The following is a 24,593-nucleotide window of genomic DNA, read 5'->3' as shown; positions in this document are numbered from 1 at the left end:
AGAAGACAGGAAATATTTTGTTGAAATTGGGAGTTGTGTCTCAGACTACATGGGCTTGAATTGTGGTGTGCCCCAGGGATCGATCCTGGGACCCCTTCTGTTCAACCTCTACATGCTGCCACTGGGGCAGTTAATACGCAGTAATAACATATCTTATTACAACTATGCAGATGATACTCAGATCTATGTGTCACTGACAACAGGTGAATATGGGCCGGTGGATTCACTCAGCCACTGCCTCCAACAGATCAGCGCGTGGATGCAAAACAACTTTCTCCAGCTAAACTCAAACAAGACCGAAGTTATTATTTTTGGCCCACAGAAACAAAGAGAAATTGTCAGCAGCTACCTTCATTCTCTGTCTCTTAAACCCTCAAATCAAGTCAGAAATCTAGGGGTAATCATGGACTCTGACCTGAACTTTAACAGCCATATCAAGTCAGTAACATCAGCGGCATTTTACCACCTGAAAAACATTGCCAAAATCAAAAACATATTCTCAAAGCGAGACCTGGAGATACTTATTCATGCATTTGTCTCCAGTAGGTTAGACTACTGTAACGGCCTGCTCACCGGCCTGTCCAAACGAGCTGTAAAACAGCTTCAGTACATCCAGAATGCTGCTGCTCGAGTCCTGACCAGAACCAGGAAGTATGATCACATTAGTCCTGTGCTCAGGTCTTTGCACTGGCTCCCTGTACCTCAAAGAATAGACTTCAAAGCAGCTCTGCTTGTGTACAAGTCTCTCCATGGCCGAGCACCAAAGTACATCTCTGACATGTTAGTGCCATATGAACCATCTCGTACTCTGAGGACCTCAGGGGCCGGCCTCCTGTTGATTCCCAGAGTCAGAATTAAACAAGGGGAATCAGCGTTTCAATATTCTGCAGCTAAAATCTGGAACAGCCTCCCTGAAGGCGTAAGACAGGCCTCTTCTGTGTTCATGTTCAAATCTAGACTTAAAACATTTCTGTTTAGCCGTGTATATGACTGAAAGGTCCTATCTGCACTTTTTCTTTCCTTTCCTTCCTTTATTTTTAAATCAATTTTCAATTTTCTTTTCTTTTCTTTTAAAGTAAATTTTACGTTGATTATTTCTATGATGTATTGCGATTTTAATGCATTTTTCTGTTTTGTGAAGCACCTTGAATTACTTTGTGTACGAATTGTGCTATACAAATAAACTTGCCTTGCCTTACCTTCATTCAGAGCTGAAGTCATGGATCGGGGATCAATGTCCAACATTTGCTGCTGTTGGTGCAGAAACATCAGTTGATTTGAATGCAGCCAGAGGCTGATTTTTGACTTTCACACATCTGGACTTCTTTCCTGAAGCAGCTGCATGTTGTCCTGAATGTTCCTGAATGTTCTTCTTCTCTGCTTCTGCTGGACTCTTCTGATCTGCTGCTGTTGCTTCACATCTTTGGACTTTTTCTAAACTTTCTGATCTTCTTCAGCTCTGAACTCTTTAGAAGAAATGAAGGATGAAAAAACTGAACTTTGTCTTTAAATTTAACTCTTTGTTCTGGATTCAGGTTGAACTACTGCTGTTTGTCAAAGATCAGCTGTGCTGCTCTGATCTCAGCTCTGAAGTCCAACATGTCCAACCTGACAGAACTGAACCTGAGAGGGAACAACCTTCAGTCTTCAGATGTTCAGCAGCTCCAGGATGTGGTGGAGAGTCCAAACTCCAAACTGCAGACTCTGAGGTCAGTAGAGGGTTGGAGTCAGTCCAGCTGCCTTCAGGGGCCTCATTTATAAACGTTGCGTGCACACAAAAGGAGGCGGACGCCACTCTCTGCGCAATAATTGATATTTATAAAAAGCAAACTTGATGGGAAAATGTGCGGTCCTTCACACAAGCTCTGACCCAGGCGTACGCACAAAAACGGGTGAGATGGAAGAAACACGTGAAAGTGAAAATGACAATACTGCCTCTCATAAATAACATGAAGACTTCACAAAGCAAGTCTTACAATTAACAGCCTACACGAACACCCGTTTGATTGATCAGCAGTGAAACAAACAAACAAAATCAAACGAAAATTACAACAGAAATTCAAACGAACACTTATTTGCAAAAAGAAAAGTGAAATTTGTTCTGCAATATTGGCATGTTGTGCAATTCATCCTCATAAATAATATAAATAATATAGTTAACAGAACGAAACAAAACTGACATTCTTGTCAATGTGTCCGTCTGGCAGAGCAGATATAGGTGCAATTAGATAGACAGACAGACAGACAGACAGACAGACAGACAGACAGACAGACAGACAGACACATAGATAGACAGACACATAGATAGACGTACTAATTGTCCACTGGGGAAAGTTGTTTTCATAATAAAACATTTCTTCATTAGCTACGGAATTATGGTATTCATGCATATGCCTTTAGTTTGTTTTATTTTTGATAAAACAATGTATGGCGTATGTCTCAACCATTCAGAAAGCAACAAGAAATTACATTTGCGCTGAACAATTTCCCATTTCCACGTCGATTATTACCGATTATCACAATGCATGATGACGCACAATGGCTGATCTTGCGCTCTTAGAAGATGTGGCAAATGGAAGAATTCGGAGTGAACGCATCTTTAGACAGCAAGAAGACTTGCTGGCAAACGAGGACTAGTGGCTTATGAGCCGGTTCTGGCTACCTCGAGCCGTCCTGTTGGACCTCTGCGGGCTTTTGGGCCTGGCGTTACAGAGGAGCACTCGGAGGAACCACGCGTGTCACCCGGTGCATCTGGTGCGTCGGTGTCCCCCTCCGCCTCAGTCCCCACTCCACTTAATAGGGATTCCCCAATAATTGCCTCCAGTCTCTCATCAAGAGGGGTCAGCTTCGGTGTCCCCTTTCCCCCACCCGTGGCAGACACACTCTGGCGATGGAGCGCTAGACGTTTTTTTTTTTGCCTCGATTTGATGTCCGACCATTTTTTTTTTTATTTTGGCCACGGTCCGAGGTTGTAAGGCTACAGCATTTACGGCGTTGGCCACAGTCAGCTAATCAGAGCAGCAGAAGCTCCAACAGGTGAAGATGACAGGAAGCTGCTGCTCTGAACAGGACTGAAGCTCCTGCTGCTCTTTCTGCTGCTGTGCTGCATCACTGACTGACAGACCAGGATCAGGAGACACTCCTTCATCTCTGTTTTTTCATTATTTTTTTACAGGTGGTAAGACTTAAGTTTCTGTTCCTCTGGAGCAGAGAGGAGCAGCAGCAGCAGCTGGTCTGCAAAGATGTTGTGACTGGACGGTTTTCCTGGGAGGTGGAGAGCAGAGTGATGGAGGAATCAGAGGAAGTGGAGATGAGTGTCAGAGCTGCAGCATGTACTGATCTGAGATCAGCTCCACTGTCTCTCTCAGCATCAAGTAGACAGTTTTAAAACACAGTTTTATAACAGTTTTATAGAGCTGCACTTCATCTTCTCACCAACTTTAATTGTTGGGAAGTCTTCTGGTGCTCTTCTCTCTCGTGCTGTTCAGCATTTGGATCTCCTCTCCTTCATTTGAGATGGAGGAGAGGAGATCCATTGCAAAAGAAACACGAGTGGACCCAGAAAGACAAACAATAGGAGAAACAATAATCTTAAGAAGAAGCACTAATAAAGAGATCCTTAAGACAACATTTAGGTCCAGCTGCAGATGGAGCACAGAATCATCCAGCTGAAGAGGAGGAGCTTCTGCTGCCTCAAAGAGGAAGGTGGAGGAGGTGAGAGGCTGCACTGGAGCTTTGGACCAAACCCTGTGATGGACTGACTCACAATATGTCTGTCTGTTCTCAGAGCTGCTTCTTCTCACCTTCATCCAGTGGATGGAAATGGACCACAGCAGTCTGCAGCTTTCTGTGGTGGAGCGGTCGTTCCACTGAAGAAAGTGTTGGTGGTTTGATTCCAGGTGATAGCTCCTCCTCCCTCACACTGAGGTTTCTGCTCACATACTTTATTGTTCATCTGAACCTGTAGGAAGCTGCATGAACTGACACAAAGTTAAGCTTAAAGGTTGTATTTTAACTCATTTATGTTTTATTTTTTCCTGCTGTTTATTGATCATTTATGTATTTACTGTTAAAATGTGTGATTTCTGTTTTTTGCATTGATTGTCCTTTCATTTAAGTGTTTTATAATTTTTTTATTTATTTTTCAAATTGTATTTGTTGCTCTTTACCACAGTTTATGCCTTAACCTGCTAATAATTGTTTTGGGACTAGTTAAGTTCTTTCGTTTTTCTTTCTTTTTGTATAGCGATTTTTACGGACTTTTGCAGTTTATACATTTCAAACAGTGTTATATTAATATAGAGTCAAATATTATATAAAATAAATCGAGTCACAGAAATTTGATTGAGTTTCTGAGAAAGACAAGCCTGCTGGGAATATGATGACTGACGTGTATAGTGTTAGTAAAGGAGGTAGAACGCATTAAGATTCCCACTCCAGACCACATGGTGGCGCTAATGCACCACAAAGCTGTTTCCCAACAACCAGTAAAATATAGACCAGGGGTCGGGAACCTTTTTTGCAGAGAGAGCCATAAACGCCACATATTTTTAAATGTAATTTCGAAAGAGCCATACAATAATGTAGTGTCCCTTTCCCACACTGAGGCACGGAGAGTTAACCTCTTTTAAGGTTCTTTATTCTGGTTACTGTAGACCGCAACAAACGCCGTACAATTAATTCAGCAACTCCTGAATCTCTCCCGCCGAGACGAGAGCGCTTCTCCCAACTTTATATTCCCCCGTCCTGCTCCAGCCCTCCCATTTCCCTTATTCGGCCCATAGCTGAACCCCATTGGTCCAAATTACCTAACAACCGCCTGAGCGACTGAACTGAGAGCCAATCAGATCTCTGCTTGATGCGTTCAATGAACTCCAGAACTTTTAACGCGGCTCAACAGCCAAGTTAAACTCAGTCCGCGACAATATTTTTAAAACTAGATATACAACTGAATGTGTGCATTTGATGTAATTTTTAACAATTTTAAAGTACAATAAGTCTGTGGATTCTTTTTAATAACATTGTTATGCTGTTGCTAATAAATGATGAGCATTTCTCGTGGTAGTTTTGCTGATTGTTGATACGTGGTGATACGTCGTGAGTTTCTGCTTCACGCAGGCGTTGATACTTTAAACGTGATCGTAGGTTGGTCTGACTGTTCTGTAGATGTGACAAAGACTGATCACATGCAGACCTGGAGCCAAACACACACTCACACGCTGCAGTGAGTGACGGGCAGCAGGTTTTACGTTTTTACAATCCCTGCGCGATTCACCTGCTGCTGGCCCCCCCCTCTGCTTTCTTCCTCTAACATCCAGTCCCCGCAACTATGGAGTGATATTTCTGCCACCATGTTGCACACAAAACTTTCTAAGTTGAACACAAAACTTTCTAAGTTTTTTGCTCAAAAAATTTTTTTTTTGCTCAAATTTTTTTTTTTTTTGCTTTCAAAAACATTTTTTGCGTTTGCAAAACACATTTTTTTACGTGCGTTGTGTCAAATCTCGCTTTTGTCTTATCTTTGATTTTGCTGACTCCTTTGAGCGCGACTTAGCGTGATATGACTGCCACTGGCATCGCCAAAAAGAAATTTGCATGCGTTGTGTGTCATCCCACTTTTTTCCTATCTTTGCTAAGTTAAGTTTCGGTTTGATGTGACAAGCTGCCATCAAACAGCTGAAAAGAAAAGTATAAAAAAAAAGTATAATTAAAGATTTGTCTACGAGCCACATGTGACCATCAAAAGAGCCATATATGGCTCGCGAGCCATAGGTTCCCGACCCCTGATATAGACGAAGAACATCGCAAGACGCTAGCAGCATTAGCTTGTGTTGAGAGGACAGTAGTGGTTTGTTGGGACGTTCGTGAGGTTTTTGGACAGAAAGGACGATACGTGGTTCGTGTGGGAACTCTCAGCATTTTCCAAAGTGTCGTAAATGAGTGAAGAAGTGTTGAACGGAAAGACAACATTGATTGATTTGATTGTGAGACTAGCACAGGGGTCGGCAACCCACGGCTCAGGAGCCGCATGCGGCTCTTTAACACTGCCCTAGTGGCTCCCTGGAGTTTTCTCAAAAATGTTTGAAAATCTAAAAAGATGGATAGAGAAATATATTTTTGTTTTAATATGGTTTCTGTAGGAGGAAAAACAAGACACAAATGTTCTTAATGTTTTCCAATGCTGTAAGAATTTGTAGAATAAATATTGTAACGCCCAGCAGGTACGTCACTTGCAGCTAGCAAAACGGGAGCCAACTTGTCAACAAGTTGAGCTGTCAATCAAGTGGCTGCGCTGGAGAACTGTCCGTGTCCCATACACCGCACGACTTCGAACAGTCTCAGAGAGGAGGAGGCAGCTAGAGAAGTTGAGAGCGAAGTCTTGTTTCTGGCAAAACAAGCCCATTTAATGTGAACACACATCCCACTGAAAATTGTGCAGTGGTCATCAACCTCTCCCCCTCCCACGCTCATTGCACCATGAGCTACATAAAAAAAAAAAAACAGGAAGAATAAACTAAGGTGGAACAACAAAACTGCCATATGAAAAGAAACATAGGCAAACAGAAATGCTCATGTTGAGCCCTAATTAGATCAGGAGACCACATCCCACAATCCCCTGCTGCTAACAGACCTAAAATGCATATGATCGCCACTACAATATTAAATTTAAACATTTCTGTCAACGAAGATTTGCGTCATCACCTGCAACACACGTTTCTACCAGCAGGGATTTTTTATTTTAAACTTTTAGCGGACCGCTAGGCAGGTGACTGATGTAAATCGAACCACCGTCAGTTCCGTGCATTGCTTGATGAAGTTGAAGGCGAATATTCTGATCTCCTGCTACACAACAAAGTCCGATGGCTGTCCAGGGGTGATGTTTTGCGTCACTTTGTTGTCTGTTTAGAACACTGAAACTTTCCTGAAAAGCAAAGACCTGAACTACCCGCAACTGGAAGATACTGAGTGGCTCGAAAAGCTGCACTTTTGGGTGGATATGACTGTGACAAGCAACCTAAATGAGCTGAATGATGGTCTCCAGGCGCCGCAAATGCTTGAAGCTGTTCTGTCATTTGAGCGCAGCTGACTGTCTTTACCAGAGATGTACAGAGAAAGAATAGGATGCTGCTGCGTTTTACCCTTTCACTGACTTGCTTGGCATTTGCACAGAAATCAAACTTAACTGTATTAATTTGATTTGATATACTTTACCTTTTCAAAAGGCTGATGTTTTCTTTTTTATAAACGCAGGCTGTATTTTATTGTACTCTGTTTAGTTCCCAGAGAGGGGCACGTCATCACGCACGTTCAATTTTATTGTTTTGTGTTCGAATCCTCAAAATAAAAATGACATAAAAAATCGGATTTCTTTATTACATTTCTTTAATTGTATCAAAGCAATGAAACATAATTCATTGATATTGTAATGAAGTTAAACTTTCATAACAGAGCAGTCACATGACTCGTCGTTCTCCGCAGAATGCACTGCAGGGCAAATAAACATTTAATCGTTAATGCTCATTATGTATTTGTAGCAACTTAGTCATTTTGATAGTAGGCTAATATGGCTAATATAGATACATATTCTATGTGTTGCCTTCATCAGAAGGCTTAAATAGGGCTTTTAATATTTTGCGGCTGCAGATATATTTGTTTTTTCGTCCAATTTGGCTCTTTCAACATTTTGGGTTGCTGACCCCTGGTCTAGCAGATGATCGGAGCTACAGTGAAGAGGACGGCGGTGTTTGTGGGAGTTGGAGCTGAAGATCGGAGCAGGAACCATGTCTTCAGAACCTCAGGAAGGTTCTGTCAGAGAACAACTTTCTGCTGCTGAAGGAACCATCGTCCAGAACGAGGAGGAGCTCTGTCGTCAGCGCAGACTGCTGGATAGCAGCTGGAACACGCAGCTTCAACTTCACATTGCAGGTTTGTTCACTGCATCCACCTGCAGACAAATAGATCCAGGAACGTCTGAGCTGCTATCTGGCTCCAAACTGTGTATATGATAGGTGTGTGGCTAAACATTTCAAATTCATTGGATTGCCCTGATCTTTATGTCACTGGAAAGGGCTTTAAGAATTAAAAAACATTTTCAATGGTATAAAGATAATTCAGATGGGTCAAAAAACAAGAAAATTATGGCATTTTAACTAAGTGATCAAATGCAGGGCACAATTTTATTCCTAAAGAAAAGTAAAACAATACATTTTTGAGACCCAAATTTAAGATGAGTGTTCTTAGTGTCATAAGTTTCTCATTACTTGTCCAATCCAAGAATGGATTCTTGGTATTGGACAATACTTGGAGTCCTTTTAATAGAATAAAAAGTCATCTTGTTGTGTTTGTGTCCCAACAGTCCTCCCCCAGCATTATGTGCCTGAAGAGGAAGATCTCTGCAACCAGCAGAGGAACTTCAGGGTGGAGCAGGAGGAACCAGAACCTCCACAGATTAAAGAAGAGCAGGAAGGACAAGAACCTCCACAGATTAAAGAGGAAAAGGAGGAACAAGAGCCTCCGCAGATTAAAGATGAGCAGGAGGAAAAAGATCCTCCAAAGACTGAAAAATATTGGGTGAAACCAGAACTTCCACAGATTAAAGAGGAGCAAGAAGAGGTCGGCATCAGTCAGGATGAAGAAGGAAGCCATTATGAAGAATCCACATCAACTACAGATGGAGAGACAGACCTACAGAAAAGAAATCAGAGGAAGATAATAGACAGAAGTCCTGTCAGAAATGTGGACAGCTCTCACTTGTCAAAAAGTCAGTGTGACTCTGATGTTAGAAACAAATTAAATAAGGCAACTTTGGTTAAGAAATGTAAACAATCCCCAAAAGAAACATTCCTCCGTAACGTCTGGTGAAAGCTCAAGAATTGCATATGTGTCTGTCCTCATAAGAACTGAGTCTGATGATGGACCTTTATCTTGTAAATAATGTAGTAAACATTTTGGTGATTAGTCTCAGTTTAGAATTCACGTGAGATCTCACACAGGAAAGAATACTTTTTATTGTAAGGTATGTGAGACAAGTTTCATGCATAAATCTAGTCTCAAACACACATAAAAACCCACACTGGAGAGAAGCCTTTTTATGTAAAGAATGTGGAACAGGTTTTAGTCAAATATGTAATCTCAAAGCACACATGAGAACCCATTCAGGACAGAAGCCTTTTTCTTACAGTAATAATTGAATTACTTTCAACTCTAAATTTAGAAAAACTTTGTGTTGTAATATACATTAGGGGTTTACAATAGAAGGGAGGAAGATTATGGAAAAAGGAACATTTTTCTTCCATAAAGAAACTGGAATTAACCCTTGTGCTATCCTGGGCACTTTAACATTGGGAGTGGCCCCACAAGACAGTGCTCAGAACCTTTTTTCTTCAATTATTTGTGATCTTTACTGGTGCCCATGGATAACATGAAATCCTCGTCACCTTTATCCACCTTCGTCATGGTAGGGAGAACACGTCAATGCTCATCTTGACCCCTTAGGATAGCACAAGGTTGAAAGCTGCAAGTGGTATTCTATGGCCCGGAGGTGCTACCCACCACCTGCCCTTGGCACCCACCTTTTACGTAGCATTACTTGCTGAACAGCCATGCACCTGTCCTCATACACTCCCCTACTGCCTATGTCAGGTTAGTCAGAGTGTAAAGGTCCTTTCTGTCTTGTGTTCAAGTGATTCATGTTTTGTAGTAGAGATTAGAACTGTATTTTTTTTAGTTTTTATTGTTCTGCCTTGCTCTTTACTGTGAAGAATAAAGTGGGACGCGCACATAAGTTAGAAGTGTGGACTCTTTCCCACAGAATACGTTTCTGCCGTTTGTTGGTTCTCAGCCGGTTCTAAAGCTGGACTCCTCAAGTTTAGTTCTACCTTCTGAACTGAGATGAAATCACAGAGATCCATCTCAAGAGGAAGTCTGATCAGGTGCACAAATACTCACACAAGCCAAAGGAGGAATATCTGTGGCTGAACAAAAATTCACCTTCTCAATAAATGAACTCATAGACCAGGTTGAGAAAAGGATAGAACTTTATTCTGTTCTGCTAGCTTCATAGGTGGTTGACATGTTTTGGTTTCTGTTGAGACATGGCCATTCTATATTTATTTTAGATGATTATTTATTTTTCTTCAGGTAGCTATTTAGCCCTGTGTGTTTAACCGGGAGTAATGGTACATTTTCTCTCAGTACAGGGAGTTGGACTGTGTGTCCAAGACACACAGCCGAAGGTTGTCTGAAACGACTACAATGTCGATCATCGATCTCCTGCCGAGGGTGTCCTGATGCCGCTTGATAGTAACCCTTGTGTTCGAACATAGTGTTCGGTATGGACAAACTATTACGAGCACAAAACTCCAACAAAAAAACACAGAGCTCAGGTGCAGATTATGGTGCCACTGTCTTTGCCGACAAGGGCATTGAAGTCTCGAAGGAGACAATGGAGTCCCCCGTTGGGGGATCTTTTCAGTACCCCTTCAAGAGTCACCAAGAAGGCTGGGTACATCAAACTGGTGTTCGGCTCAGGCCAAAATCACAGTCAAAGACCTGTCCTCCACTCGAAGGTGAAGGGACATGACCCTCTCATCCACCAGTGTAAAATTTCAACACTTAGCAGCTGAGCTGAGGGCTCTTGAGTAAGCCCACACTACCCGTGAGCGACTTCAAAATAGTAGAGTCCAACCCCTCTTGAGGGACTGAGTTTCAGAGCCCAGAATGTAAGTGGAGGCAATCTCAACTACATCGAGCCGGTATCTTTCTACATCCGGTACAAGCTCAGGCTCTTCCCCTCCCAGAGAAGTGAGGTTCTGTGTCCCAAAAACCAAGTTCCACGACTGAGGTTTGGGCTGCTGAGGCACCTGACTTCTACTGCCACCCAAACCCAATTGCACCAGGCCCTTTTGAGCTCTCTTTCAGGTGGTGGGCCCACGTAAGAGTGACCCCACGTCGTTTCTTCGGGCTGGGCCAGACTGGGGAACGTTGTGCAAGCCCCAAACCCAGGCCTAGCTTCAGAGTGGGGCTCCGGTGACACCAATGCGGGCGACGTTGCGAAATATTTAGATATGCTTCTCATAAAGGGGGTTCTGAACAGCTTTTTTGTCTGGCCATGGGAGACCCTACCAGGTGCAAAAGCCCCAGACAGCTTAGCTAGGGGTTGTACATTGTCCACAGATGAAATTTCAGTCTTTCATGATACATGTGTGATATACATAATTTATGCATTTTTGGGTGTTTATCATTTGTTGATATGCACAGATGTCCATTGAGGGACATTGGTCGGTTGAGATTTGCGAAATGTATGGATAGTGCAGTCAATGCATAGTTTAAGTAGTTCATACGCAACTGTGCATGATTCTTTTAACCATTGTGCTATACTATCATTGAAGAAAAAAGGTTCTGTGCACTGTCTAGTGGAGTCTAGATAACCTCACTCCCAATGTTAAGGTGCCCAGAATAGCACTTTCCTAAAGTCACAGGCAGAAAATGACCAAAAATGTTTTTTTAAAAAGTGTTGTAAAAATTGTGAAATATTAAAAACCGAAAAGTAAAAGGATGGTTTTCTGCAAATAATAAACAGCATAAAGAACAGATTCTTCCTCATGAAAATTTACACAAAAACACAGACGTCAGCTGACAGGGAGAATCCCATCAACAAGAGACAAAAGACAATTTTAAGAGAAGCTTACAATACAAGAGAGAAGAAGCAGAATTAGAATGACAAGATAGTGTGCAGTTCTCCATCAGTCCACTGGGGGAGCTGCAGCACAATAACTGTCCACTTGGTGCTGAGAAAGACAGTGGGGCTGATCTCAGATCAGTTCCTGCTGCAGCTCTGACATTCATCTCCACTTCCTCTGAATCCTCCTTCACTCTGCTCTCCACGTCTCAGGAACATCGTCCAGGCACAACATCTCTGCAGACCAGCTGCTGCAGCTGCTGCTGCTCCTGGACCAAAATATCCTTCTCTTCCACCTGTGAAAAGAGAGCAGAGAGATGAAGGAGTGTCTCCTGATCCTGGTCTGTCAGTCAGTGATGCAGCACAGCAGCAAAAAGAGCAGCAGGAGCTTCAGTCCTGTTCAGAGCAGCAGCTTCCTATCATCTTCACCTGTTGGAGCTTCTGCTGCTCTGATTGGCTGAAACTTTGAAACTCTCCATCTTTGCTCTCAGACTAACTTTAGGACCAAACATCTGGAAGCAGCTGGACTGACTCCAACCTGACCTCAGAGTCTGCAGTTTGGAGTTTGGACTCTCCACCAGATCCTGAAGCTGCTGAACATCTGAAGACTGAAGGTTGTTGTTACTCAGGTCCAGTTTTGTCAGGTGGGACGGGTTGAACTTCAGAGTTGAGATCAGAGCAGCACAGCTGGTCTTTGACAAACTGCAGGTCATCAACCTGAATCCAGAACAAAGAGTCGAGTTTAAAGAAAAAGTTCATGTTTTTCATCTTTCAGTTCTTCTAAAGATTTACCATCGTCACATTAGAAATGTATACGATGGAAAGAAAAATTAAACATGAGATCCTCTTTCACAGTGAATGGACTAAAGCTCAGAAGAAGAAGTCAGCTTTCAGCATGAAGATGGTCAGCATGCAGCAGGAGAACATCAGCCTCATGGCTGCAGTTTAGTGTCAACACAACTTTGTCATCACATTGATCTGAACACAACTGAAACATGGAGTCTGACCTCAGAGTCTGCAGTCTGCAGTCTGGACTCTCCAGAAAACCACACAGATGAAGAACTCCTGAATCCTGCAGGTTCTGGTTCCAGCTCAGGTCCAGTTCTGTCAGTTTGGACGGGTTTTTCTTCAGAGCTGAGCCCAGAGATTCACAGCTGATCTCTGACAAACTGCATTTCATCAACCTGCAATCAGACAGAAAAGTGTGTTCAGGAGCAGTGATGATGCTGGAGGTCCAGGAACTTGATACATTCAGTCTGGTGGGAAGCGTCCTGATGACAGACTGACAGATGACATTTTCAGATGATATTTTGAGCTGAAGGTTTATGTTTGTTTTTTGGAGTGGGGAGGCTGTTTAGCTATTTTGGGGGGATTGGGGGGTGTAATGCATCTGAAATTACTTTATAATGAAGTTATAACAGGCAAGGACTTAAAATGTGATTTATCACCATTAATGAAAAGTTAAAAATACATTTTATGGAACCAAAAAAACATGACAATTTCAAATCCAGTTGATTTTGCTTTCTTTTTAAAGCTGATCATTAAATAAAGTCAGATTAAATTGTATTTCTTCATCTTAAATCCTAAATTGTACAAAGGAATTATCACATTGCAAAGTTCATTGTTTATTGAAAATTGAAGATCACTGCATCAAAGTTGCCGATTCATGAAAACAGTCATTGAAGAATTTTCCAACAGCAAAGCTAAATTAGACAGAAACCTGTTATAAACCTTTAGTACAGAAAATCATCCTCTGTGTTAAAGAGAAAAACACAATGAGTCCAGATTTCAAAAAGAACTGTGATTTACAGTTTGGCCCTGAAGAATCATGAGAACCATTTTAATGTGAAAAACAGATTTAATAGAAACTGGGAACTTAAAAAAACATCAGAGACCAACTTTAACTCGTAGAGGCCGGTACTTAAGAAATAATGTCTAACATTAAACCAGTATGTGGTCCAAAACCAAGGTTTGAATCCCTGATTTACTAGATCATTATTGAGACATCCATTTATTTGACCAAGAAAATCTGAACCAATTTTCAGTTTGTTTCAAACACGACTGTAGAGCTTTTCTAGAATCAAGTCAGTTATTGGTGGTTTTGTCATCTGGTACGGCATTATGTAACTGAATCAGGGCATCACAGAAGCTCATTTAAATATCTTTAGGGATCTTCTTTAGTTTGTGAACTGGTCTACAGTCCAGCTGCAGTCATGTCTCAACAGGTCTGCCCAGAAACCAGGATTTGGAACATAACTGGATGTTTTTTATTCTATGTGGTGCAGAATTTAAAAGTTGAACAAATAAAAATGTGCTGCATTTTACTGGTCAAAAAATAATACTAATAAAGGTACTCTGTGTGTTCTTTAAACTCATGCTGAATTAAGTCTATATGTAAATCTTTGACAAACTGTAGTAGATCCACCTCAATCCAGAATAAAGAGCTGATTATAAAAACAAAGTTCATGTTTTTCATTCTTCACTTCTTCTAAAGAGTTCAGAGCTGAAGAAGATCTGAACTCTTTAGAAAAAGTCCAAAGATGTGAAGCAACAGCAGCAGATCAGAAGAGTCCAGCAGAAACAATGGATAGGAAGGAAGTGATGAGGAAGAATCAGCAGCATTGATCCCTGATCCATGACTTCAGCTCTGAATGAAGAGTCAGAAGCTGCTGGGAGCTTTGATGGATGATTCAATTCAATTTTATTTGTATAGCCCAAATTCACAACAAAAGTCGTCTCGATGGGCTTTCCTATGGTAATTGAAAAAGTGAAACATGAACTCAAAAGGATCATGAATACATGGAATTCTATAGTAAAATATTGAATTGAACTAACAAACTGACTAAGCTATACTGGCATCCCTGCCCTTAGACCCCCTTTCGCGGTAAGGAAAAACTCCCAAAAAAAACGGATTCCGGAAAAAACGAAGAAACCTCAGGGGTGCCCACATGAAGGAGGGATCCTCCCCCAGGACGGAAAGGCAATTTACCAGAACTCATAGAGAAGAATTAACTTATCTAACTCTACAACTACACGTTTAAAGTCCAGCAGACGAGCTTCGTCCGGCCAAAGTTAGGGGGAAGGCCGGGGGTGCGGAGTCGAACCGTAGACAGGATCCACAGCCAGGTGTAGGAGCAGGAGCAGAGACGAGGAGGTAATTAATTGTCATCCAGGTCTTGATGTCTCTGATGCAGGCATTCAGTTTCACTATATTGTCATTCTGGTCAGGCTTCATGGATAAATACAACTGCGTATCGTCGGCATAACAATGAAAATGAATGCTGTGTTTCCTGATTATGTTACCTAGGGGTAGCATATAGAGCATAAACAGGAGGGGTCCTAAAACTGAATCCTTGTGGGACTCCGTAGTTAACTCGAGTGCAATGAGAGGAATGTACATTTACATTAACGAACTGGTACCTGTCGGATAAATAGGATTCAAACCACTGGAGGGCAGATCCTCTGATCCCTATGTCATGCTCTAAACTTTGGAGTAAAATACTGTGGACGATAGTGTCAAAGGCTGCACTGAGGTCCAACAGGACCAGAATATAATGTAGTCCCTTTTCTGAGACCAATAACAAGTCATTAGAGACTCTAACTAGTGCAGTTTCCTTGCAGTGGTGAGGTCTAACCCCTACTGAAAGTCTTCAAAGTGGCTGTTGTCCTGTAGGTGGCGGTAAAGCTGGTTAACTACAACTCTTTCTAGGATTTTAGAAATAAAGGGCAGGTTTGAGATCAGTCTATAGTTGGCCAAGTTGCTAGGATCCAAACTGGGCTTTTTCAGAAGAGGTTTAACAACTGTATTTTTAAAAGACTGTGGTACATAACCTGTTTCCAGAGAGGTATTTATTATCGTTAATATGGAATCATCAATTAGGGAAAAGGGGGCAACAACATTGAGAGTACTCCTGAGGGCTTGTAAGGCATCATTAACAATGATGATGTGATGATGTTTGTGGATGATGTGATGATGTTTGTGGATGAAAAGGTAAGGATGTTTGTGGAGGATGTGTCTGTCAGAGCAGCATCCAGCTGCAGCATGACTCTGTCACTGTCTGCTCACAAACATCAGCTGCTGGACTCTCAGCTGCATCTGCTGAAACACAGTAGCAGGACTCAGAGTGCATGTGAGCGTGCATGGCGGCTTCTTCTGCACTTGTTTTAAAGGAGTCTGTTGGAGCAAAGACACAAAGAAGAGCTGATGGCTGCAAGCAGAACTTTGTGGAGCACAAATGTCAGCAGACAGCGTTGAAACAAGCAGCTGCAGGAAGAAAAGAAGTTCTTCTGCAGATCTTTGAAGAGAATAAGCAGCTGCAGGAAGATGCTGCTGCAGATCAGATTCACAATGTGGACATTTCTGCTCACTGATTCATCAAGATCATTCCTGTCAGACAATCAAACCACCCATATGGAAAAAAACTATATAAAACTTTTAAGAAATTAACATGACCTGCAGCAGTGACGTGCGATGAGGTTAATGGCTGGTGAGGCACTGACGTCAGTCAGATTTACAAACATATGAACCATACTGAGTAACTTATTCAGCATAGAAAAAAGCACAAACCTTATTATCGTCTTACCTTTACTTGTAAATAAAGTCCATACAACGCTACTTCTGAAGAAAATGACTTGCCGCTTGCTATCACTTATTCTATTATTTTTTAGCGTCATAATCTCAGGGCTCACCGGCGCCCCTAACATGAGGCACGAGAACTGCAACATGAGGCACGAGAACTGCTGGCCTCACCCAGCGGCTTTTTCGCCGGCGTTTAGCGCTCAGCACAAGAAACACGTCCCTCACATACCTTTATTTATAAAAACAAACACTGTACATCATATACATCTGCTAAATTATGTAAACTCAGCTCATATAGTACAAGTGATAGAACCGACATACAGAGAGTCAGCAGCACCGTCTGACTGCATAGGTATTGCGCAATCCAAGGTGAGGCTCAGCGGGCTGGTGCCTCATCGCACGTCAAATGCGGAAATTCAGCGATTTTGAAAAGAAAAAACACCCAAAAATGGTACAGTTAAATGGAAAATGACTGCAAAGCACAAATTACTGATTAAATATAAGTGAATTTATTTTTTCTCTTTTCTTCCCACAATGACAGGTGAGGCACAGCCTCACCTGCCTCTCCTGACTGCACGTCACTGACCTGCAGTATGTTTCACATATATGTGAATCTTCTAAGACTTATAAGTCCTTTATATGATAAACTCCTGAAAGTGGCCTATTTCTGGTTCTTTTCATATATGAGGTTAAGCAGAAATATGTATGTCTCACATAAAAATCATCTATGTGGAATATAAGAAACATGAAAGAAAACTATGTTTTCTATACATGTGTCATATAACGGTCATAGTTTTTTCTTACATGTTCTTTTCCCAAACATATACTTTTCAAATATGAAAACAAAACATTAAATGTAATTTTTGTGTAAGTAAAATGTATAGTCCTTATGGGGAAATTATACTTTCTTTAAATGTTGTTTTTACTTTTATTAAATGTCATCTACCGTATTTTCAAGCTTTCTTCAACAGGAAGAACTCTGCCTGAAGATCAAGTCTCTGATTGGAGAGTCACAACAAGCAAATAACTCTCTATTCCTGCTGTCATTGGAATGAGTCAGAACTTCCAGAAAACATCAATTTTATCCATATATCAGTTTGATCTTCAGGAAGGACCTTTCCTTACAACTGAAGCGAAAAGGATGAAGAAGAGGAAACATCTGCAGAGCTTTGTCGAAAAAGAAAAGATGAGTCCTGAAGGAAGCTAAAATTAAAAATGAAGACGATGGAAAGAAACATTCAAGCATGAGATCTTCTTTCACAGTGAATGGAGTAAAGCTCAGAAGAAGAAGTCAGCTTTCAGCATGAAGATGGTCAGCATGCAGCAGCAGAACATCAGCCTCATGGCTGCAGTTTAGTGTCAACACAACTTTGATCTGAACACAACTGAAACATGGAGTCTGACCTCAAAGTCTGCAGCCTGCAGTCTGGACTCTCCAGAAAATCACACAGATGTAGAACTCCTGAATCCTGCAGGTTCTGGTTCCCGCTCAGGTCCAGTTCTGTCAGTTTGGATGGGTTTTTCTTCAGAGCTGAGACCAGATCTTTACAGTTGATCTCTGACAAACTGCATTTCACCAACCTGAATCCAGAGCAAAGAGTTGAGTTTAAAGACAAAGTTCATGTTTTTCATCTTTCAGTTATTCTAAAGATTTACCATCATCACATTAGAAATGAAGAGGATGGAAAGAAACATTAAACATTAGATCCTCTTTCACAGTGAATGGACTAAAGTTCAGAAGAAGAAGTCAGCTTTCAGCATGAAGATGGTCAGCATGCAGCAGCAGAACATCAGCCTCATGGCTGCAGTTTAGTGTCAACACAACGTTGTCATCATATTGATCTGAACACAACTGAAACATAGGCTACGTTCACACGGCAGGCTAAAACAACCCAATTCCGATTTTTTTTTTGCCCCTACGCGACTCAATTCCGATCTTTTAATGACAGTATGAACGACACAGATCAGGCCGCTTGGGTATGCCGTCCTGAATCCGAAACGTGTCCGCTCTTTTCAATTGCGACCGCCGTTTGACGGCCGGGCCACCTGAATCCGAATCGTACGTCATCGATACGCGACAAACGTCATCATTCTGCGTTGAAATAGGCGGGAACGTGAACGTATACAGCAACCATGGCGGACGATGCATCAGAGACCAGTCAGTGGAAGGGAAGCGAGGTCACTAATTGGATTAATATTTGGGGTGACAGCTCCATTCAGGCCAAACTCCAGAGCTCTTATCGCAACCGGGCGGTTTTTGAAAAAATTTCTGGCTAAATGGCCGAGTGTGGTGTTGAACATTTACCGCAATTACTTTTTTTCCTTCTCCCCTTTCCGACCGTGGTCAGAAGCGCGGGGACCCAAGGCGGATCCTCCTCCTCCTCCTCCCTGTTCTGACCCTTAGATTCTCCAAGATTCTCCAGAACGGGTTAATAAAGAGTCCATAGCATTTATTCTGGGGGAAACCTTCTTTTATTACTGTTGTCCTTCCTCCGTAACACAACATGAATGCACGCCCACACTGCCTCCCCCCCCCATTCTCTCCGGCTGAACGCGCTCTTCTCCTGTCTCTTACACAAACGCGTGCGCGCCCTCAACACATACACATTCCCATTCCACAACAGTGGGTACAGATGATCCCGGCTCCAATGCCTTCTTAAAAAAGAGAAGATTGTCATTGTGCTGGCTCCTTTGTGAAAATAAATTTATTAATGAAAAAAGAGCTCCGCTGTTGACAACACCGTTGTTGGCATCCATGTTAACGTTAGCTACTTCCGCAAACGAGTGACGTCGTTCACCGTTGAGTACTATTCTGCGCATGAGGGGTAAATTTTGGGTCATTTCACGGTCACACTGTAGATCACAAAAGTTCGGAATTACTTGGAAATGTGAACGGTCTTGCAAAATAGTCTGATTTTTTCAAAAAATCTGAATTGAGCATTAAGCCCTGCAGTGTGAACGTAGCCAAAGAGTCTGACCTCAAAGTCTGCAGTCTGCAGTCTGGACTCTCCAGAAAACCACACAGATGAAGAACTCCTGAATTTTGGTTCCCGCTCAGGTCCAGTTCTCTCATATTGGATGGGTTTTTCTTCAGAGCTGAGCCCAGAACTTCACAGCTGATCTCTGACAAACTGCAGTCTATCAACCTGCAATCAGACAGAAAAGTGTGTTCAGGAGCAGTGATGCAGCTGGAGGTCCAGGAACTTGATACATTCAGTCTGGTGGGAAGCGTCCTGATGACAGACTGACAGATGACATTTTCAGATGATATTTTGGGCTGAAGGTTCATTTTTGTTTTTTGGAGGGGGGAGGCTGGTTAGCTATTTTGGGGGGATTGGGGGGTGTAATGCATCTGAAATTACTTTAGAATTAAGTTATAACAGGCAAGGACTTAAAATATCATTTATCAGCATTGATGAAAAGTTAAAAATACATTTTATGGAACCAAAAAAACATGACAATTTCAAATCCAGCTGATTTTACTTTTTCTTTTAAAGCTGATCATTAAAGAATGTCAGATTAAATTGTATTTCTTCATCTTAAATCCTAAATTGTACAAAGGAATGATCACATTGCAAAGTTTATTGTTTATTGAAAATTGAAGATCACTGCATCAAAGTTGCCGATTCATGAAAACAGTCATTGAAGAATTTTCCAACAGCAAAGCTAAATTAGACAGAAACTTGTTATAAACCTTTAGCACAGAAAATCCTCCTCTGTGTTAAAGAGAAAAACACAATGAGTCCAGATTTCAAAAAGAACTGTGATTTACAGTTTGGCCCTGAAGAATCATGAGAACCATTTTAATGTGAAAAACAGATTTAATAGAAACTGGGAACTTAAAAAAACATCAGAGACCAACTTTAACTCGTAGAGGCCGGTACTTAAGAAATAATGTCTAACATTAAACCAGTATGTGGTCCAAAACCAAGGTTTGAATCACTGATTTACTAGATCATTATTGAGACATCCATTTATTTGACCAAGAAAATCTGAACCAATTTTCAGTTTGCTTCAAACACGACTGTAGAGCTTTTCTAGAATCAAGTCAGTTATTGGTGGTTTTGTCATCTGGTACGGCATTATGTAACTGAATCAGGGCATCACAGAAGCTCATTTAAATATCTTTAGGGATCTTCTTTAGTTTGTGAACTGGTCTTCAGTCCAGCTGCAGTCATGTCTCAACAGGTCTGCCCAGGATTTGGAACTTAACTGGATGTTTTTTATTCTATGTGGTGCAGAATTTAAAAGTTGAACAAACAAAAATGTGACAGGCAGGTACAGTCACGGGCGCGAGCCTCCAGTTCTCACAGTGGATCAAAGCGAGTCCCCCACGCACCCCGAGACGCGGGGGTGAGTGATGTAAACGAAACCCCGGAGGTGTTGCGTCGTTCAAAGAGGTGACGTCATTTGGCTGCTGCCAAGTCTCTGTTAGCCACATGAAGTCCAACTTTCGTTCCACGCGGAGATCTTGAACGAAATGCCCCTTTCTCGTGAGCGAGCGGATGGTTAGGAGGCCGAAGTTGGCCATCATGCTGGTGGAAAGGTCAGCGGCAGCGGTGTCATTAGCCACCCTGGCCAGGTGAGCCAGCGCACCAGGGTAACGCGCAGCGTCTGGAGTTCTTCGACGGACGTCGGGTAGAAGACCAGAAAGATCTGATGGAGTTAGAGGTACCATCCTGGAGGATACGCAGTGAGCCAGGGTGAATGTATCTCCGACGGGGCTGATAAAAGATGTCCGGGTGCTGGAGAAGCGATGGCGGAGGAGCATCAAGGTTGGTCGGGCGGAGTTTAGCGAGGTCCAAGGCAGAGTACTGAAGGAGAACTGTCAGTGGATGCTTGACCAGTGACAGGATGGTCCAGGCAAGTAGTATCCACTCAGGGCTGATCCACGTTTGTAAGGATTCAGTAGTTTGGTTTTCTTTGTCATGTTTTTGGTTTCCTTTATCAGCCACTCCACCTTCAGGTTCATGATCCACAGCTGTCTTCAGTTTAGTTAAATGCCCTCAGCCTATTTAAGTGTCTTGGTTTCTGTTCATTCTTGTCAGGTCATCTGCTCTGTTTTGTCACTGGTTTGTTTCTCCCCGTAGTTTTGTCATGGTTCAGTTTGTTTATTGAATTTTTTATTTCCTGATACCAAGATTGGTTTCCTGCATTTTGGGTCCTCCACACCCAGTTCCTGACAACATTGTGTCCGGCGTGGCGAGTAATCAGCAGGCAGGCTAGTTCACACAAACAGCCGGATGTTGTTCAGAACCAGACGCGAACAGATCCCTTTGACAGTACACAGGTAGTTGGACAAAAAGTGGTATTGATATATATCCATTTGGGAGCAAATAACAGAGTCCATAGGCTTAGAAATGCTGAAAATTTGGTCCAGGGGAGCAGCGGCAGCCAGAAGCGCGCCAGCGTTCACTCGACCCGGAAGTCGAGTCATGATGTTTGTGGATGAAAAGGTGAGGATGTTTGTGGAGGATGTGTCTGTCAGAGCAGCATCCAGCTGCAGCATGACTCTGTCACTGTCTGCTCACAAACATCATCCGCTGGACTCTCAGCAGCATCTGCTGAAACACAGCAGGACTCAAGAGTGCATGTGAGCGTGCACGGCTGCTTTTTCTGCACGTGCTTTAAAGGAGTCTGTTGGAGCAAAGACACAAAGAAGAGCTGATGGCTGTAAGCAGAACTTTGTGGAGCACAAATGTCAGCAGACAGCTTTGAAAGAAGCAGCTGCAGGAAGAAAAGAAGAAGTTCTTCTGCAGATATTTGAAGAGAACAAGCAGCTGCAGGAAGAAAAGAAGAAGTTCTTCTGCAGATCTTTGAAGAGAACAAGCAGCTGCAGGAAGATGCTCCTGCAGATCAGAATCTGGAAATTTTTGCTCACTGTGGGTCAACACAACTTTGTCATCATATTGATCAGAACACAACTGAAACATGGAGTCTGACCTCAGAGTCTGCAGTCTGCAGTCTGGACTCTCTAGAAAACCACAAAGATGAAGAACTCCTGAATCCTGTAGGATGTTCCAGCTCAGGTCCAGTTCTGTCAGATTGGACGGGTTTTTCTTCAGAGCTGAGCCCAGATCTTTACTGCTGATCTCTGACAATTTGTAGTCTATCAACCTGAAAACAGACAGAAAAGTGTGTTCAGGAGCAGTGATGATGCTGGAGGTCCAGGAACTTGGTAAATTCAGTTAGGTAAGACCAGGGGAGGGCAATTATTTTGGCTCGCGGGCCACATAGGGTTCTAAAATTGGATTGAAGGACATGGGTCTCTGATATTGTTTAGTGGGCAGGACCAAACATGGAGGTGGGCCGGATCCTGCCCGTGGGCCATAGTTTGCCCACCCCTGAGTAAGACTGATTACAAGTTACATTTTCAGTTGAAAGTTTGGGCTGAATGTTCGTGTTATTCTTTCTTTCTTTCTTTTTTTTTTTTTTTTTTTTGGGGGGGGGGCTGTACAGCAATTAAGGGGGGGTTGACCAAAATTTTGATGGCAAAATAAAATGTATTGGATCTGAAAGGACTTTAAAATGAAGTTAAAAAGGAATGAGTGAAGCTTTCTGTTAGAATGTCAGATTAAATTAATTGTCTTCATCTGAAATCCTAAATTGTGCAAGGATTTTAAAAGTGAACACATTCCAAAGTGAATTATTTAATCAGAATCGAAGATCACTTTGAATTATATGTGGAAAAAAATTTTCATAGGAAAATCTTGAACATATTTCAATGGATCCGACACAAAATCAAGTGAAAAAAATAAAGTTGAAACTCCTGCATATGTTTTACAGAGGATGAAGATCCAAGTAACAAAGTTGCTGATTCATGAAAACTGAGGAACTGAAGAATTTTCCAACAGCAAAATGAAAAAAAAAGAACTGTGATTACCAGTTTGGCCCTGAAGAATGAAAATAACTTTTTAACGTGGAAAAAAAAGATTTGTCAGAAACTGCATGGGTGCCCAATGTGGGGCCCGCGGGCAAAATTTGGCCCGCCAAAGGTTTTTTTCCGGCCCGCCGAGTCGTGGCTGCGCAAGCTGCCGTGTTTTTGTAAAACCCCTTAACCTCACATCCATTGTCTATGATGGTGAAAACTCTATGACTGTAAATTACTTTCGTTCTCCAGATGGCGCTGATGGCACCTTTGCTGCCCACCGCTGTCACCCCCTCTCAACCCCCTGCACAGGGTGTCTACTTTTACGTCCTCACTGCTCTCCATACCGTTCTTATGCTGTCCTCTCCCAGGTCCTCTTTACCAAAGTCTCAAAAACACATAAAGCGCACCTCACCATAGGGCCATCCTTACATTTTGGAGAAGATTTACGACTCTAAGACTTTTTCAGTTTGTTAAGATGGAGCGACAATGGCAGTAGCACACGGACCAGCTACGAAAATTCGGCACTAATCGCACAGAGTGGGAGATCGTTTTCAACGGGAGATTTTGTTAAGGAGTGCCTGTCCACAGCTGCTCGCGCAACACCAGCCGCGTCTCGGGACATTAGAGATCACTTAACAGTTAGGTCAAAAGACTTTGTTGCTTTCTCACTGGCATGTGATGAGAGCACAGACATTCGGATTCAGCGCAGCTTTTGGTTTTTGTTCGGGGAATTAACGCTGACGTGGAAATAACACAGGAGTTGGTGGGACATGAGACGCTGAAAGGGGCGACAAAAGGCGAAGATTTGTTTGCGGTGGTTTCAAGAGTCCTGGACAAATATAACTTGAGTTGGGACAAAATGGTTGGAATAACAACCGATGGTGCACCTGCCATTGAGAAAGAGCTGGCCTCACTGCTCTCGTTTCCGAAAAAGTTTCAGAGTGTGGGGGAAAGGTAGCGCAATACCACTGCATCCTGCACCAGGAACAGCTGTGCGCAAAGACCATCGGACTGGCAGACGTTGTGCGCGATGTCGTTAAAATAATTAACTGCATCCGCTCAAAGGCACTCTCACACCGCCAGTTCAGAACCTTTTTGGATGAAGTTGATGCGCAATACAAAGATATTCTTTACCATCAGGAGGTGCGCTGGCTGAGCAGGGGGACTGTGCTCAAAATATTTTTTGAGTTGCGCCAACTTATCGCGGAGTTTCTGTCGAGTGCGAGCAGGGACACACAAATCCCCTCCGATAAAAGATGGATTTTTGACGTGGCCTTTTTGGTGGACATCACCGACCTGCTCAACAATCTGAATGTTAAACTTCAAGGCAAAGAACAGATCATAACGGAGCTGTTTGACCACATCAAGGCTTTCCAAATGAAGCTGCAACTACTCTGCCGGCATCTTTCAGCAGGTAAGTCATTAACATGCTGCACACAGACTTTTGGCTGTTTGTTATTTGT

At 42.4% G+C, this 24,593-nt stretch overlaps 1 protein-coding gene across 2 annotated transcripts in view; it reads right to left on the bottom strand.

Annotated features, from left to right (window-relative positions):
• Nucleotides 1-8,983: 8,983 nt before the first annotated feature.
• Nucleotides 8,984-24,593, bottom strand: part of LOC101170820 (NACHT, LRR and PYD domains-containing protein 12-like) — a 44,029-nt gene continuing 28,419 nt past the window's right edge. For both annotated transcript variants that reach the window (XM_078934090.1, XM_078934097.1), the window contains exons 11-16: nt 22,203-22,376; nt 19,238-19,405; nt 17,664-17,840; nt 12,688-12,864; nt 12,224-12,397; nt 8,984-11,976 (exon numbers count right to left, since the gene is read on the bottom strand). In XM_078934090.1, the coding sequence (XP_078790216.1) occupies nt 11,871-11,976; nt 12,224-12,397; nt 12,688-12,864; nt 17,664-17,840; nt 19,238-19,405; nt 22,203-22,376 (976 nt within the window). In that variant the 3' untranslated portion in view covers nt 8,984-11,870. The remainder of the gene's footprint in view (nt 11,977-12,223; nt 12,398-12,687; nt 12,865-17,663; nt 17,841-19,237; nt 19,406-22,202; nt 22,377-24,593) is intronic.

Source organism: Oryzias latipes, chromosome 2 (assembly GCF_053564925.1).
Source record: "Oryzias latipes strain Hd-rR chromosome 2, Olatipes_Hd-rR_3.1".
In the NCBI taxonomy this organism is placed as follows: Eukaryota; Metazoa; Chordata; class Actinopteri; order Beloniformes; family Adrianichthyidae; genus Oryzias; species Oryzias latipes.
This window is presented reverse-complemented; position numbering and strand designations above follow the sequence as displayed.